A 17,526-nucleotide genomic window follows, 5' to 3' on the forward strand; every position below is an offset into this window, starting at 1 on the left:
TCAGCAGGATCTCCCGCACAGGGGCATTGTCTACCTGCTTATCAAGGGCACCCTTCAGCCGGTCCACAAACTGATTAGTCCATATCATAAATTGGGTGGCCGTTAAAAGTATTTGTGCTATGGTCTTGCAGTCGTAAGGCGCCAAGATATGCATCTCAAACATTGATTGCAAAAAACCCATGGAATGGGGGGACTGCAAGCCACTCTCCTTGACCGACCGGCATAGTTTCTTAATTAGGGAAAAATTGAATCCCTCCCACCTAGGGCGTCTTTGCCCTTCATATATGATGGGGTACGCCCCGCGGGCACAGAGAAGTTCAGCGTCCCCTTCCTTTGTCGCCACCCGTCAGACCGAGCCCCATCTATCATGGGGATCGGGGGGAAACAAATCCAGCTCCTGCTCAGGATCGACTGGCCTGGGATGGAAAGGGTCATCTTCAGGTGACTCCTGATCTCCCACAGACCCCACCACCGTGTTGACTGATGCCAAATCCAACGGGGGTCTGGGGGGGTCTTAGGCTGTTCTCTGGGCTTTTGAGTATGCTGTTTCAAGGTATCAAACATCATCCACCATGCAGAGAGCAACCCCACTGCTGTTTTGTCAGACCGGGTTGCCGAGTCCCAGAGTTTGACCCCTATCTGGTCCCAGGTTTTGGGCTCGTAGATAGAACTGGAATCAATCCCCGGGCAGTTTGACCGAGCCCACATTAACAGCATTTTGAGATCTTGGAGGTGTAAGTTTTTCCCGTGTTGCCTTAATATTTTCTGCATTATATTCACTACGGTTCTCTGCTCCAGGGAAATATCGTTCCCCATAGTCCCCGGCTGCTTACCTCTGTCCAGCGGTAGGTAATTAGTCGGGCACAATGCCACTTCCTTTCAGTGATTTGAGTTCAGCCGCTTCACTTCAGTGATTTGAGTTCAGCCACTTCCTTTCAGCGATTTGAGTTCTGCCACTTCCTTTCAGCGATTTAAGTTCAGCCGGGCTCCGCCACCGGTCAGGGGGATGCTGCTATTATAGCCCTGGGTGAAGTAAAACTTCACGTCCCTGTTCGGGCACCATTTGTGGCAGATGGAAAGACACAGACTCCGGCATGCAGGATCAAAATATTTTCTTTATTAAGCAAGCGTGCTCTTTATATACTTTTCTACCAAGGCCAGTAATTTTCTACTTTACTTGTTTACACCATCATGTACTCTAAAAGATCATGTTCCCACCGAAAAAGGAATCTCTCTTCCCCGTGAGCAGCACCTCCTTATCTAGGGAGTAGCTTCCCACAACTTCATTGTCTGCCAAAACAGTGCTGCAGCTGCTTATTCCTCCCTATTAGTTCTACCACACTTAACCCTTCTTTTGCCTCAGTCCCCACACATTCCTTCCTTTTATATTCAATATAGTTTTAAGATAAGGAAAAAAGTCCCCTCTGAAAGTGAGTGGAAATATGCTTGAATTATTTTTTATTTTCTTATTCACATAACTACAGTCGCTTTATAATTGAGAAAAAGAAAACCCTTTCATTATGAGATACTGCTTTCAAACTCATTCTTCCCATTACTTTTTCATGTAGTTAGGACCATTTGTGACATTCTATAAGGAATGGTAGTTAGGACCATTTGTGACATTGTGACCACGCGGCTGCTCGCTCAACCCCCACAGCCGTGGGGAAAATCAGTAGAAAAGGCAGAACTCGTGGGTTGAGATAAAGGCAGTTTAACAGAACAGCAAAGGAAAGAGGAAAACAACAATAACCCCACCAGAGGAATGTACAAACGCGATTACGGTACCGCCGCTCACTCACCAGACCCGGACTACCGCCGCTCACTCACCAGACCCGGACCACCGCAGCCCGCTCCGAGTGGCCACTTCCTGCCCCCTCCTCTGGCCAGCTCCCCCCTATAGCCTGTTCGTGGCTCACATGGCATGGAATACCTGTGTTCCCTGCTGGCTCCTTGGGAAAATTAACCCCATCCCTGCCGGAACCAGGACAACAGTGTATATTGAATTGAGGGAGGTGTAGGAGATACCTTAGCCTGGAATTACCTCCAGTCCTCCCCAGTTCCCTGGAAAGAGGAGATTTGCACTCCAGTGGCCAAGTAGTGAGAAGAGTAGATAATGATCTGCAGCTTTACCATTCTTCTGGGTCTTCCTTTGCCTCTTTTATCAAGAACATGGATTCAGCCTTCCAGTGTGGTATTTATATTTGGCTCTTTGGCAGGGTGTGCTTGGTTTGTAAGCATGTTCATATTTAGGTTTTATATCATACACTGGCAAAATTTTACTGATGAAATATACAGGGAAAGAAAAGGGTAAGTCATTATGGGTTTATAATAGCTAAAGTTGAACAGTATTTTATTAAATTAAAAGAGTACTTATCCTCCAGGTACACTGACTGCTTGTTTGCAACAGAGCCATGTAATTAAATGTGGTGCTTTGAACTTCTAAAAATTAATGCAAAAATAGTTTAATAATGAGTAGTTTCATTTCAGATTTCTGCAGCTGACTGCAGAGATCACTGCTATGTTCTCTAGAAGACTTTACGTGAAGTAAATTAAACCATAGAACTTTTTAGGTACAATACTGTTGTATACTGTTGTGGTGGGTTGATCCTGGCTGAACGCCAGGTGCCCACCAAAGCTGCTCTATCACTCCCCTCCTCAGCTGGACAGGGCAGAGAAAATATAACAAAAGGCTCATGGGTTGAGATAAGGACAGGGAGATCACTCAGCAATTACCGTCACGGGCAAAACAGACTCGACTTGGGGAAATTAATTTATTACCAATAAAATCAGAGTAGGGTAATGAGAAAAAAAACCCCAAATCTTAAAACACCTTCCCCCCACACCTCCCTTCTTCCTGGGCTCAACTTCACTCCTAATTTCTCTACCTCCTCTTTCCCCCGAGCAGCACAGGGGGATGGGGAATGGGGGTTGCAGTCAGTTCATCAAACCTTGTCTCTGCCACTCCTTCCTTCTCAGGGGGAGGAGTTCTCCCACTCTTCCCCTGGTCCAGCGTAGGGTCCCTCCCATGGAAGACAGTCCTCCATGAACTTCTCCAATGTGAGTCCTTCCCAATGGCTGTAGTTCTTCACAAACTGCTCCATCATGGGTCCCCCACAGGGTGCAGTCCTTTGGGAACGGACTGCTCCAGCATGGGTCCCTCATGGGGTCACAGGTCCTGCCAGCAAACTTGCTACAGCATGGGCTCCTCTCCACTGGGCCAAAGGTCCTGCCAGGAGCCTGTTCCAGCACGGGCTTCCCACAGGGTCACAACCTCCTTCAGGGTGCATCCACCTGCTCCAGCATGGGGTCCTCCACGGGCTGCGGGTGGATATCTGCTCCACCGTAGATCTCCATGGGCTGCAGGGGGACAGCCTGCCTCACCATGGTCTTCACCATAGGCTGCAGGGGAATCTCTGCTCCGGCACATGGAGCACCTCCTCCCCTTCCTTCTTCACTGACCTTGGGGTCTGCAGAGCTGTTTCTCTCACATATTCTCACTCCTTTCTTCTGGCTGCAGTTGTGCAGCAGTTTTTTCCCCCTTCTTAAATATGTTATCGCAGAGGCGCTACCACTGTGGCTGGACATGGGGGAAGCCTCTGGCAGCTTCTCACGGAAGCCACCCCTGTAGCCCCTCCTTCTAGCAAAGCCTTGCCACACAAGCCCAATACAATACTGTTTTTACAAGGTAACATGTAGATAATGATAGCATTTCCCACAAAATATTTTTGCCTGTTATAGGCAAAATAAATTAAAGAGATTGAAACACAGAAGTATTAGTCATTTCGATAATATTGTTTTTTGAATATGTAAAATAATTCATCAAAATTTGACCTCTTTTAAGATGCTGGTTTTGCTTGTCAGTGAGGAGGTATTTATTGTAAAAGGATTCCTCAACAATACAAAGATTTGATCCAATGTTCTATCATATTATGTGCTATTAGAGAGTAAGACATTTTACAAAGATTTGATCCAATGTTCTATCATATTATGTGCTATTAGAGAGTAAGACATTTTGCAAATATGTGATACTTTTTAATATGGAAAACATACAGAATGATGTATTAAAAACTTGTGATTTTAACTTTCTGAGAGATTCCTGAAATGTCATGGTGTAAAATACCTACTGGGCTTTTTCCACTTCTTTTTGGATATAGAAATCTTTAAATTGGATGTTTGAGTCTAATTTTTTTTGAAATTTCTACACTTAATTTTTATTTGACTTTGCCTTTTATAATTTACGGAATTGCTTGTTCCAATTTTAAAATGTATGTCTTTAGGGATGGAGCACCTCATCTGTATATAAGGATAAAATATGATGCAGCAACTTATTCTTGTCAAATTTCAAAAAACTTTCAAAAAATTATTTTGAAAATAACTTCCCCATGGACAGTTATGACTAGGATCTGCGTCATTCTGAAGTAATCCAGAGAAATACAGTTAACATGAAGAGGATTTTTTGAAATTTATTGGTTGTTTCAATTTTAATGAAGTTCTTGTCCTTAAACAGTTTCCAAAACCATTTCATAGAATCATAGAATCATTTCGGTTTGAAAAGACCTTTAAGATCATCGAGTCCAACCGTTAACCTAACACTGCCAAGTTTCCACTATGCCATATCCCTAAGCACCACGTCTACCCGTCTTTTAAATACCTCTAGGGATGGGGACTCCACCACTTCTCTGGGCAGCCTGTTCCAATGCTTGACAACCCTCTCCATGAAGAAATTTTTCCTAATGTCCAATCTAAACCTCCCCTGGCATAACTTGAGGCCATTTCCTCTTGTCCTATCGCTTGGTACTTGGGAGAAGACACCAACCCCCACCTCGCTACCCCCTCCTTTCAGGGAGCTGTAGAGAGCGAGAAGGTCTCCCCTCAGCCTCCTTTTCTCCAGGCTGAACACCCCCAGGTCCCTCAGCCGCTCCTTATAAGACTTGTCCTCCACACCCCTCACCAGCTCCATTGCCCTTCTCTGGACACGCTCCAGCACCTCAATGTCCTTCTTGTAGTGAGGGGCCCAAAACTGAACATAGTATTTCAAGTTGTTTTCGAAGAGTTACATAGTAGGATAATATATCATATTTTGAAATTTGCAAGGTAACTACATATAATAGTCTAATTTTTTAACCAGTACTGCATCTTTATCGTCCTGCATCCTTGACATGCTGCAGTCATAGCTGAAGTGCCAGACCCCTCAGTTCTCCAGGGAAGGAGTAGGAACTTGGACTGGACTAGACTTGTTGAGGCATGTGGACATATGATGTAGTGCACGGTTCTTTTCAACAGAATGTCTTATGTATGGGTTCTTGTGTCCTCCAGGGGGCATCGGCACAGCTGACAGCACCTACAGTGGCACTTCCCTATAGCAGTTGTACCTTATATGCTTCAAAAAGTTGGAGCAGTACTCTGGCATGTGTCATGTGTGATGTACTCTGAACATTAAACTGATGGGAGATGCATGTATCTTTCACGTTAAATGACTTTGGCAGGATTTTAGGAACTTGTAGGTTTTTGTTAATTAGCACCCAGAATGCTTTATAGAGAGACAAACAATCATATCATCTTTTTAAATCTACACTTGTTGTTTCCATTAGTAACTGATGTGTACCAGTATTAGAGTTTTAAACTTAAGTCTATGTGGTAGCAGGATCTTTAGACTTTCTAACCCCCTCCCACCGCATATTTTTCCTTTCTCCCCAATAGGAGAAATTCCTCTCAGGATGACTTCCTGTGCTTTTGTACATTAATGTCAGCAGCAGGATGAAAGAGAAGACCAGGATTATCTAATCTTCATCAGTTTCAGTCTCCTGATGCTGTGCTGCCAGAAAAAATGTTAGTGTTTAGGATCTTAGAGGTTTTTGTCCTGGGTAGTGCCTTTATGGCTCTCCTGGAAGGAGCACAGATGAAAAAATTGGACTACTGAGAGAAGCTAGGACAAATAATGATGCCACTGTTGCCTGATCGCAGTTATTATTTTTGCTGAGTGATGAAAAGAAGGTGAGATCTTCAGGGTATTTTATTTAACTGGAAAAGGAAGGACTTATAGATTCCAGATATGTTTGATAATAAGTTAGCTATCAAGTATTATTTACAGATAACATCCAGTTCAGAAAAAAATTATAAATCTTTACTTAGGAAAATAGTTAAACTCATTCTTATCTTTAATGTTATTAAGTACAGTTTTGGACTGTGGCCAAAATAGATATCTCAAATAATTTTACAGTCTGCTTGAATGGAGAACAGCCTACAAAGATATATATATATAAATAATCTGGTAATTGTTTGCAGGATACATTAGACTTACTTTCTGTTGAGTTGCATATTTCCCTTTTTGAGGAGTCTTATTTTTTCAATTAGTTTTGCATTTACATATTATGTTACGAAGACTGTGAGATGGGGGAAATTCACTGAAATTTCTATGAATTCTTAATGTTTCGGGTATGGTCGAAAAAATTAAATTGAAACTTTAACTTGACATCTCTCTTCTTGAGATGTCATTGTATTAGGACAGCTGTACATAGTAGACAGCTTTTGTAGAACATCTCAAATGAAAGTGGAGATAAAAAAAAATAAAGTTAATTTGAATTCATCTACCCTTTCATCTGTACAAAGCGATTTATTAACATGTGGCTTATTTTCTCCAGATCGCTACAATTTCTCCAGGGATGGCATCATGTGAAAACACTCTAAATACATTGAGATATGCAAATAGGTATGGAAAATATTATTGCTTATAGCTATACTGGCTGTTGATCACTGATGTTTGGAATACTGTTGTTCCATGATGTATAGTTATTTTAACTACTTGAATAATTTTAGCATACTTGCATTTCTTAATAAGATTAAAACCAAAATACTGATTAATGATTCAGGCTCACATTTAATTTAATTTGTAGCTTTTTACAACCATTACAAGAGAATCAATAGAAACACCATTTAAGCCATTATTCAGATATGGATATAGTGTGGATTGCAAGGAATCTGGGAGATGCCCCTATTAGTTTTGCCCCTGCTCTGGAGGAATCACCTCTTGCATTAGGGGTAGTAGGTTTTCATGATGGTTCCCTGGAGTGTTAGCTAAAATACCTTTCTGCAATGGGATTTTTCATCCCCTTGGTGGAATTGCATTCAGTTGCCAGCCTGTTTCTTTTATATATATGATATATCATATCATATCATATATGAGTGGGCCGACATTTTCCCTAGTCTTCCTCTTGTCACTGATATACCTGTAGAAGGCTTTCTTGTTGCCCCTGATGCCTATGGCCAGATTTACCTCTATCTGGGCTTTAGCTTTCCTAACCTGATCCCTGGCTGCTCGGACAATTTCTCTGTATACCTCCCAGGCTACCTGGCTGGAGACGGACTTTTTACAAGGGCATGTAGTGACAGGACGAGGGGGAATGGCTATAAACTGGAAGAAGGCAGGTTTAGATTAAACATTAGGAAGAAGTTTTTCACTTTAAGGGTGGTAAGGCACTGGAACAGGTTGCCCAGAGAGGTTGTTGAGGCCCCATCCCTGGAGGTGTTCAAGGCCAGGTTGGATGGGGCTTTGAGCAACCTGGTCTAGTGGAAGGTGTCCCTGCCCATGGCAGGGGGGGTGGCACTCGATGATCTTCAAGGTCCCTTCCAACCTAAACCATTCTATGATTCTATGATATATAGATCTATCTCAACTAGTTTATTCTTATGAAAATTCTGCAGTTGCTGTGGCCCAAATTTTATACTTCCCAACTTCAGGCAAATATCTGAGATCCCTAAGTAAAGAGTCAGTTAATCCAGCAGTGACATTATAATCAGTGTAGAGAAATTAGCCCCTCCAGAGGCTGATGCAGCACCTCTGAGACCTGTACTGCTCTCTGAAAGTGTTCGTCTCTTCAGTGAGTGTGAAAGGAGCCTTCCCCAGCTGCAGTTCTCCTTAATTTAATGTCTGTGGAGATGGGGTCCTGCACATGCCTGCAGTCAGACCTGCGACCCAGAGACCCACCCTCCGCTTTGCTGCAAAGAACAAAGGAGTTGTTACAGTAACATAATGAAGGATGTTGCTCATTCATCAAGACTCTTAAAAATAAAGATCATCAAGATCTTTCTATCCCTTATAGAATATGCATTGCTGAAGTGACTCTGCAAAACAAATTAAATACCTATTTCTAGTATACTAAATCGTGCTGAAACCGTTTCTTCCCTTGGTGCTAAATTTCTATGTTGTAATGGAGTAAATGACTGACACTGTAAAGTTGCTTCATGTGTTTGGTGTAGTGTTCTGTTTTTTTCTAGCAATATATCATTTTCATAGTACAATTAGGTTTTAGGTGCTGAACACCAGTGTCTGTACACTGTAAGGCAGGGGGCAGTATAGAATTTAAAGTATTGTAGTGTTTTGATATGTTAAAAGGAGCAGTTTAATGGAATATTGAATGTAGAGCAAATTTTATTAACTGCACGAACTGAAATCTGGAATTACTCTTCTGAAAACATTGCTATTATAGTCTCCTGCAAATTAGTAGCACTGGTTTTGTTCAATTTTGTTAGTGATCTGTAACTCTTATTTGCAGAAGGTTTAAATATGTCAACACTCTTACTTGTGTTTTAATATAAAAATAATTTTATTGTTAAACTATTAAAGAAGGATGCTAAACAAAGAGTTGTCATTTTAACTGTGTTTATGAGAACATTTTCTTTTAATTTGCTGCTGTATTTTGCTGCTGCAGAGTAAAGGAATTTGGAATTAGTCCTTCGGACATTCCCTTCTCACAGGGTAGTGGCAGTCGCTCTGATCTCTCTCCTTCCTATGAGTATGACGACTTTTCTCCTTCAATCACCAGGTCTACTTCATTCTATACATGGAATCTTTATTTTTAAGTTTTCTTTTTGGCAATGTAATTTTACAGACCAACCTTTCATTAGTCCCCTTGCCTTGAGTCACACATACTTTGTTTTTATTTTGTTTGGCAGGTGATGGTTCTGCATGATCTGCAATCATCTTCCCAGTATTTTGTTCACCCTCCTTAAACATCCACACTCTGTATCCAGGCTTGCTAGTTTCCTTCATACATTTAAAAAAAAATGGTGATGTCACCTTTGTACATTTAGTGGACCAAATCTGATAAGTTTGTGTTTAGGGTAATTTGAATATGTCTAATTAAAAAAGAACAATTTTAATACATATATATTTTTTAAAACTTTTCACCACTCCAAAGATGAATGAAATACAGTTTCCATTGTAGTAAATATGTGCTACTTTAAAAAAAAAAATCCCTTTAAAAAATGAAGGATTTGTTCTAAAACTTGCTATACTTGCAGACTTTGATGTGTCTTTTTCATAAGCATTCTTTTAAAGGGGCTTTTTTTTGGACAGAATCATTATCAATCTTTTAAACTATTTTCATGCTGCAAGAACCTTTTAATAAGATATTTTCACCTTTGAAATTATTTTAATTAAAGGATCTATTCATTCTCTGGTATACTTGCTTGCATATTTTTATTTTCTTCAGGATTCTTGGTGGATTTGCTTATAACAGCTAGTGGGGTACTGATTGACTAATTTTTTTAATTGTGTGCACAGAAAAAGAAAGATGGTCAGGTTTAGGGTGCTGAATGAACTTTTCTTTCAAATATTATTCATTGTTAAAAAGTTAATATTGAGGGTTTGGAGATTTTTGCCCTCTTAACAGTTAATGAGCAGTAAGATTTCAATCAAAAAATGCCTCTTGCTAGAAAATGAACGGTAATCCACCTGTGAGTAGTTGAAATTCAATGGTTTATGCTTTTTAGGAGCTGAACTAACATCTTTTTGTCACTGAAAGTACATTAAATTTGAGAAGCTGACATCATCATCCTTATTAAATTAATTAAATAGCGCATAAACCCATAGAGTTTATATTTGGTTGTGACTCTTGCACAGGAAGTTACTAATTTACAAATTAAATGTTTTCTGATTGTAGGGTGAAAGAGCTGATGGTTGATCCTAGTGCTGCAGGAGATATCCGTCCCATTATACACCATGCTCCTAATCAGATCGATGACTTAGAGACACAGTGGGGTGTGGGGAGCTCTCCTCAGAGAGATGATCTCAAATTGCTTTGTGAACAAAACGTGAGTGGTTTACAGCATTACATGGAAAGAGGTGATGATAAATACAGTGGCAGAACAAATCCAGAGTAATGTGTATTTATAGCTTATTAGCAATATCATTAAGTAGATACAGCATGCCCCTTCACCTTTTCAATTTATGATATTATGTTCATTCCCATACACACAAAAAAAGGTTCCTTGAAGGGTGAGAGGAGAATGTTTTACTTTTCTTATCTTCCTTGCTGATTAGGGCTTTTCATGTCTAGGCCAGGTCTGGTCTAGGCTCTTGCGGTTTTTAGTGTGCATTTTTTCCCAGTATAGCTTCATCTCTTACTAGGTAGTTAGAAGTAGCCTGGGAAATGTGTCCATTTTATTTAACACTCCTGTGTTTTTGACCATTACTTTCCCTGCATGCAACACCTGTTTCAAGCGAGTTTGCCTTTCTCTTCATTTAGAAATCTGGCTACCCATCATTCCTCTTCCCAACATCTTGATTTTCATGGAGTGAAACCCCAGAGCAATGTTTGGGAGAGAGCCACATCATGTTCCCAGGATGTCTCCTTGGGCTGCATGAGTGGAGAGCTGGGACTGAGAGGCATCTAAAGGGCATTTTTCCCTCATTGCTGATTATCAGCTTTAGTCCTGGTTCTTTAAATGTTCAACAGGGATTAAAACTTGGTTTGTGAAAATGCTGATAAGAACATGCTAGTGATTCCTAGAGCTTCCCACTGGACAGTCCTGCCAGCCAGATATCCTTTCATATCATATTTTTTCATTGTTCATATGGAATTCAATTAAGCTTTACAGTGTGTTTTTAAAAGGATTTTAAAGGCATGGTATAAGGAACCATACTGTCTTGATAAAACATTAATCACAGCCTACCTAGACCTTTCCCCTTTGATTGTTAACTGTTTATGTCTAAATAAGTCCTGTTTGTCCCAGTTTGTAAATCCATGTTGTGCGTTCTTCTAAAGTATTAATCACTACATACTTTTTAGATTTTTCACTTTATATTTATTCCACTTTTTTTTTCAAAAGGATTACTTTAATTTTGATCTCCTGAAATGTATTGAATGTAATTGCTGTTCTTTTTTGAAAATTGTTGTCTGTCTATTGCAGTATACACAACAAAAAGACCTGATGGAAAATGAGCTTTCTGTAGGTGTTAAAATGTACTAGAAAATAGCATTCTTCCCTTGTGACTTCTTCCTCCTACTATTTTAACTTGGGTTTTTTTCCATGTGGAATATTGTGGATATTTTTTTCCATTGTGGATTAGTGGCTGGAAATTTTTAATGCATATGAATTAAATTTAACTCTGTGAACATTTTGAATTTATTGCCCTCTCCACTCATTTCTGGAAATTTTCTTGTTAGAAGTATTAAGTTCTATTTTTTATAGGTTCTGCTTTCTGCATATTTGTTTTCATGCTCTGTGATGGGATGGATCACATTCAATATATTTCCTGTAGCCACAGTTCTTTCCAGACTAACAAGCTTAACTATTGTTTCTAGGAAGAGGAAGTTTCTCCACAGTTGTTTACTTTCCATGAAGCTGTGTCACAGATGGTAGAAATGGAAGAGCAAGTAGTAGAAGACCACAGGGCTGTCTTCCAGGTAAAAGACGGAGCTCTACTTTGTTGTATCCTAATCCAGGAATTTAGGTTTTCCCAATGAAAGTGCATACTCTTGAAGATGTAGGATATCATTCTGCTGCTGTCAGAGATTTCTAAATTGTTTTATTGTGCTAAGCCCTTTGTAGCAAACAAATAGGAACAGATGTTTAGATCCCATAACTGTTAATCTTTGTCCCCATGATGAAAGAGAAGTATATTTTTCTGCCATCCCAGAAATTTTGTAAAATTTTCCTTTTCTTCTCAACAAACATTCCTAAATAGACTGCATTCGTTGTAAGAAAAGTTGCTATTTTCTTTTTACTATTTTAACTATTTACTATATTTTCTGTGTTAGTCCTTTTCCAGCATTAGTGACTGTTTTTTCTAGTTGCAGGGAGCTTACTCAGATTGGTCTTGAAATTTTCAATTTCACTGTCTAATCTATGCCAATATTCCTATGCCAAAGCTGGCAATTAATAGTAATGTCTCTAGTAATATCTCTATCAGCACCATTTCTGTTTGGTCATCTCCTAAGATACTGCAATACTCCCTCCAAGTTTCTCCTCTAAATATCCTTCTGTGACATCTTCCTCTGAGATACTGAGATCCAGAAGAAACTGTTTGCTTCCTTTTTACAGATACATAAAGGTTTTCACTTGCTATTAGTCAGGGTCTTTGGAAGGAATACTGCCCACACAATGTAATGCTGGCCAGCGCCATGGAGCCTTTTACATTTACAAAATAAATTGTAATAATAAGTATGAGTTACTAGTTTTCAGAAGGAAATGGGAGTTGCTTCTGTTCATAACCTTAGAGTCTTTAGGCAGTGTCTTTGGTGCATCTGCTGCAAGAAAACAGCAAAACATTAAACCTGCAGGGAATACACACATCTTCTCAATTTAGGTATCTAACGTAGTGGAACATTGATGTGTGTACGTGTAATACAGTAGGATGCTAAATAACACATTTTACAACAGATGTAGAGATTTAGCTATTATGAAACATTAGCCCTGATGTAAAACATGCAGGAGTGTGAAAGTCATATGCCATAGCTGTGTCCTAATGCTTGCGACTTCTGGAGGGACAAGCTGCATTAGTTTAAGATGTTACTGCCTCTGTGTGTCCATCTGGCCTTATGCTGGAGATCACTGCTTCTCACAGCAGTCATTAGAAGGAAATGTGTCTGAGCCTCAGCTCCCTTCGTTCGCAGCGTGGCTTGTTAGTTTATGCCATGGGTGGAGATGGGCTGCACCAATACAAAATCTACAAGCTGTTACATGTAGAAGTTGTATTCTGTCAGCTTTCTCCTGGAAGTTGTTGATTCTGGGATACAAAACATCCTATCCTAACAAAAATGTCTAAAATAGATCAACTGAATGAATTGTGCTCTAGAGGTGTTAGTCTTCCTTTGTTTCTTGGATATATGAGTTTACATTAGATGGGATGAATCCTATCCCAATGTGAGCTCCATCTGTCCTGAAAGCCAACAAAACATACATGGGGATTGGATTATGCTTTCAATATTATTTGGACTACTGAGCACAGAGGGAAAGACTTAATTATAGTATTTCAGGCCCAGCATGCCTAGAACTGTCAGCTGCTTTCTTTTTTTTTTAAAACAAAGCATTTCCAATGGGATCAGTTCTCCTGATCACAGCTTTGCATGGTTCTGTAAGCTCCTGGTTGCATTCTTCTTTGCTGCAAGACTTCTTTTTTTCCTCCTCTTTTTTTTGGTAATATTCGGAGTGCAAAGATGCCTAAGAGCTGCTTTAACCAACTTTTACAGTACTCTTATCTGTCTGGGACAACCAGCCCATACTTAAAATTGAAGCCTGGCTTCAAAGTTTGATACCTGCCTAAGGTTGACATAAAGTTCTGAGTATCTTAGCTTTACAACCACCTAATGTTCTGAATTTGAAGAAAACTGGGGTCACTGGGGTTTAGTGAGTTAACTAGATAGTAAAAGTGTGGTCATCTTGAGAAAAGGAGTAATTCAGCTCTGTCTTGAAACTTGTCTTGAAACTTTGCTAATGTATTTAGTTGGGTTTTTTTTTAACTTTTATCTAGGAATCTATTAGATGGCTGGAAGATGAAAAAGCTCTTCTTGAGATGACAGAAGAAGTAGACTATGATGTGGATTCTTACGCTACCCAACTTGAAGCAATTCTAGAGCAAAAAATTGATATTCTGACCGAACTTAGAGGTAGATTGCTTTTAATCACTTTTGTGTGCATTTTCATATGCCACGGAGACTTGCAGTAATAATGAGGAGGAAAAAAAAGTGTGGTTATGTTTTGGGGTCTTTTTTCACCTTATGCTGTCCTGTAATGTTCTGTGGAAGGAACATTTATTCTGCTGCCTAAGAACAGGTTCACATCTGTGTTCAGTTCATCCTAGTTTAAAGGAAGAGTCTCTGCTTTACCTCCAGGAGGTATAAACTTGATACTGCAACTTTGTGGGTTTTTTTCCCTTGTTCCAAAACAATAAAGGAAGGAAAAAGAAAATCCAAAAGAACTATATGAAAAAAGAAAGTAATGCAATGAGTAAAAAGTATTAGGAACTCCCAGTTCCTGCTCTATTGCACTCTGTAGCGTAGCAGGGAGCCTGCTGTTGTTTTTCAGTCTGTGCTTAGGAGTAACGTCGAGCTCTGAGTAGCTTGCCTGTTGGCCTATTTTTTTCCTCAGCAGCCTTTCTGTTGGACTTTTGTCAGCCTCTCTTTGTTGAAAAACAAACCGCAGATAATTCTTAGTTCCCAAAATTGACTCTTCCACTTGTCTTCTAAAATCACCGTGTCAGTTTGGTACCTCATGGAGATGAATTTTTCATTTCAGTTTCTGTATCTGTTTGGATTCCAGCAGACATACTATACTGGTAAAAATTCAAGGGTGGGTTGTTTGGGTTTTTTTGATCTGTGTTAGAAAACTCCTTATAAGATAAAAATTTCAATTTTTACTCAGTACTCCATACTCAGTATGGATGATGGCTTCCTCTTCAGAAAAATAAAATTTGAGACACTAGCAGTGAAAAAACAGTTTTGGTGACTCCCTGTTCTTCCAAAACTTAGTAGATACTGCTTTTGAAACAAGATACTAGAGGTAAAGGATATCTAAGAGATCCTTGCATCTTTACAGGCAGCATGATACATGTATAACTTTACAGGAGGGAAGAACTGTTAAGTCAAAGATTCTTTCTCCCAGTAACTTCTGTGTTATGCTCATGGCACATAATGGTCACTGAATATTTCAGCTTTTATTCCTGTCACTTTAGGACTGACTTTTTTTCTGCTAACATTTTGGCTTCCTTCTTCCCGTTCTTGGGCATATTATTGTGTAATGGGGAGGTGGGGAGAGAAATAGAAATATGAAAGGATGCCATACTTCCTTTCTCAGGTTTCTTTCATTCTTGTGCTAGTTGTGATGAAAATGAATGATGCATTTATCTATTTACTTCATAAATTTAATCACAAATGCTTTTCACATTCATAGAAAAATTGTCCCGCACAACATCCTTGTCTCTGAAAGGGAGAGACACGGATTTGACGGGTGGACCACTCAGTGGATAAAGAATAGACTGGATGGTCACACTCAAAGAGTTGCAGTCAACGGCTCAATGTCCAGGTGGAGACCAGTGACGAATGGTGTCCCTCAGGGGTCCATATTGGGACCAGTATTATTTCACATCCTTGTCCTGGACATGGACAGTGTGATTGAGTACACCCTCAGCAATTTTGCGGATGGTGTGGTTGATACTCCAGAGGGAAGGTATGCCGTCTAGAGGGAAGGTATGCCATCCAGAGGGACCTGAACAGGCTGGAGAGGTGGGCCCATGCAAACCTCATGAAGTTCAACAAGGCCAAGTGCAAGGTGCTGCCCATGGGATGGGGCAATCCCATGCATAAATACAGGCTGAGCGGAGAATGGATTGAGAGCAGCCCTGAGGAGAAGGACTTCCCATCCCTGGAAGTGTTCAAGGCCAGGTTGGACGGGGCTTTGAGCAACCTGATCTAGAGGAAGGTGTCCCTGCCCATGGCAAGGGGTTTGGAAGTAGATCTTTAAGGTCCCTTCCATCCCAAACCATTCTATGATTCTATGAAAAAATGGGGGGGAGTAGAATTTACTCTGCTGGGTTTTCAAATGTACAAAAGTGACTGATTGTACACTAAATACAATTTTGTATGCGTCTAAGGATGGTTTGGAAGCTGCTGGGAAGGAAAAGGAAGTATGCAGAGTGTATGTCCCTATACTCTTAAGTTAGAAGCAGAATTTAAGTGTGAACAGGTTACATGCTGGGAATTTAATCAAATCAATAGAATAGAATAGAATAGAATAGAATACAATACAATACAATATAATACAATACAACAGTTCCGTTGGAAGGGACCTACAATGATTATCTAGTCCAACTGCCTGACCACTTCAGGGCTGACCACAAGTTAAAGCATGATATTAAGGGCATTGTCCAAATGCCTCTTAAACACTGACAGCCTTGGGGCATTGACCACCTCTCTAGGAAGCCCCTTCCAGTCTTTAACCAACCTTCCTGTAAAGAAATGCTTCCTACTGTCCAGTCTAAACCTCCCCTGGCACAGCTTTGAACCATTCCCACACATCCTGTCACTGGATCACAGGGAGAAGAGCTCAGCACCTCCCTCTCCACTTCCCCTCCTCAGGAAGCTGTAGAAACCAATGAGGTCACCCCTCAGCCTCCTTTTCTCCAAACTAGAGAAGCCCAAAGTCCTTAGCTGCTCCTTGTAGGACATGCCTTCCAGCCCTTTCACCACCTTTGTTGCCCTCCTCTGGACACATTCAAGGACCTTCACATCCTTATTAAATTTTAACGCCCAGAACTGCACACAGGACTCGAGGTGAGGATGCACCAATGCTGAATAAAGCAGGATAATCACCTCTTTTGACCAGCTGGTTATACTGTGCTTGATGCACCCCAGGATGTGGTTTGCCCTCTTGGCTGCCAGGGTACACTGCTGACTCATATTGAGCACTCCCAGATCCCTTTCTGCAGGGCTGCTCTCCAGCCACTCCCCTCCCAATTTATACTTGTGCCTGGCGTTACTCTGTCCTAGGTGCAGAATCTGGAAATGTTAAATTTCATCCCATTAATCATAGCCCAATGCTCCAATCCATCTAGATCCCTCTGCAAGGCCTCTTGTCCTTCAGGAGAATCAACAGCACCTCCCAGTTGGATATCATCAGCAAACTTGATAACGGTGCATTCAACTCCTGCATCCAAATCATTGATAAAAATATTGAACAGAACTGGCCTGAGGACTGAGCTCTGAGGGACACTGCTGGTGACTGGTCACCAGCCAGATGTAGCCCCATTCACTACAACCCTTTCAGCACTGACCTTCAGCCAGTTCTTCACCCAGTGCGCTGTGTACCTGCTCATCATCCCTTGGTGCTGGGGAAGGTTATGGAGCAGATCATCTTGAGTACCATCACATGGCACGTACAGGACAACCAAGTGATCGGGCCCAGTCAGCATGGGTTTATGAAAGGCAGGTCCTGCTTGACTAACCTGATCTCCTATGACAAGGTGACCTGCTTACTGGCTGAGGGAGAGGCTGTGGATGTTGTTTACTTGGACTTTAGTAAAGCCTTCGACATGGTTTCCCACAGCATTCTCCTGGAGAAACTGGCTGCTCATGGCTTGGATGGGTGTACTCTTCACTGGGTAAAAAACTGGCTGGATGGCTGTGCCCAGAGAGTGGTGGTGACTGGAGTTAAATCCAGTTGGTGTCTGGTCACAAGTGGTGTCCCCCAGGGCTCGGTGCTGGGGCCAGTTCTCTTTAATATCTTTATCAATGATCTGGATGAGGGGAT

At 40.8% G+C, this 17,526-nt stretch overlaps 1 protein-coding gene across 3 annotated transcripts in view; it reads left to right on the top strand.

The window, feature by feature from the left end:
- Nucleotides 1–17,526, top strand: part of LOC104292653 (kinesin-like protein KIF2A) — a 56,509-nt gene that overhangs the window by 36,615 nt on the left and 2,368 nt on the right. For 2 of the 3 annotated variants that reach the window (XM_009892065.1, XM_009892066.1), the window contains exons 15-18: nucleotides 6,642–6,709; nucleotides 9,942–10,092; nucleotides 11,586–11,687; nucleotides 13,754–13,889. In XM_009892065.1, the coding sequence (XP_009890367.1) occupies nucleotides 6,642–6,709; nucleotides 9,942–10,092; nucleotides 11,586–11,687; nucleotides 13,754–13,889 (457 nt within the window). Of the gene's footprint in view, nucleotides 1–6,641; nucleotides 6,710–8,708; nucleotides 8,823–9,941; nucleotides 10,093–11,585; nucleotides 11,688–13,753; nucleotides 13,890–17,526 lie in introns of all 3 variants that reach the window. The other variant, XM_009892064.1, reaches the window with a different exon arrangement.

This window comes from Charadrius vociferus, unplaced genomic scaffold, assembly GCF_000708025.1.
Source record: "Charadrius vociferus isolate BGI_N301 unplaced genomic scaffold, ASM70802v2 scaffold519, whole genome shotgun sequence".
NCBI classification, from domain to species: domain Eukaryota; kingdom Metazoa; phylum Chordata; class Aves; order Charadriiformes; family Charadriidae; genus Charadrius; species Charadrius vociferus.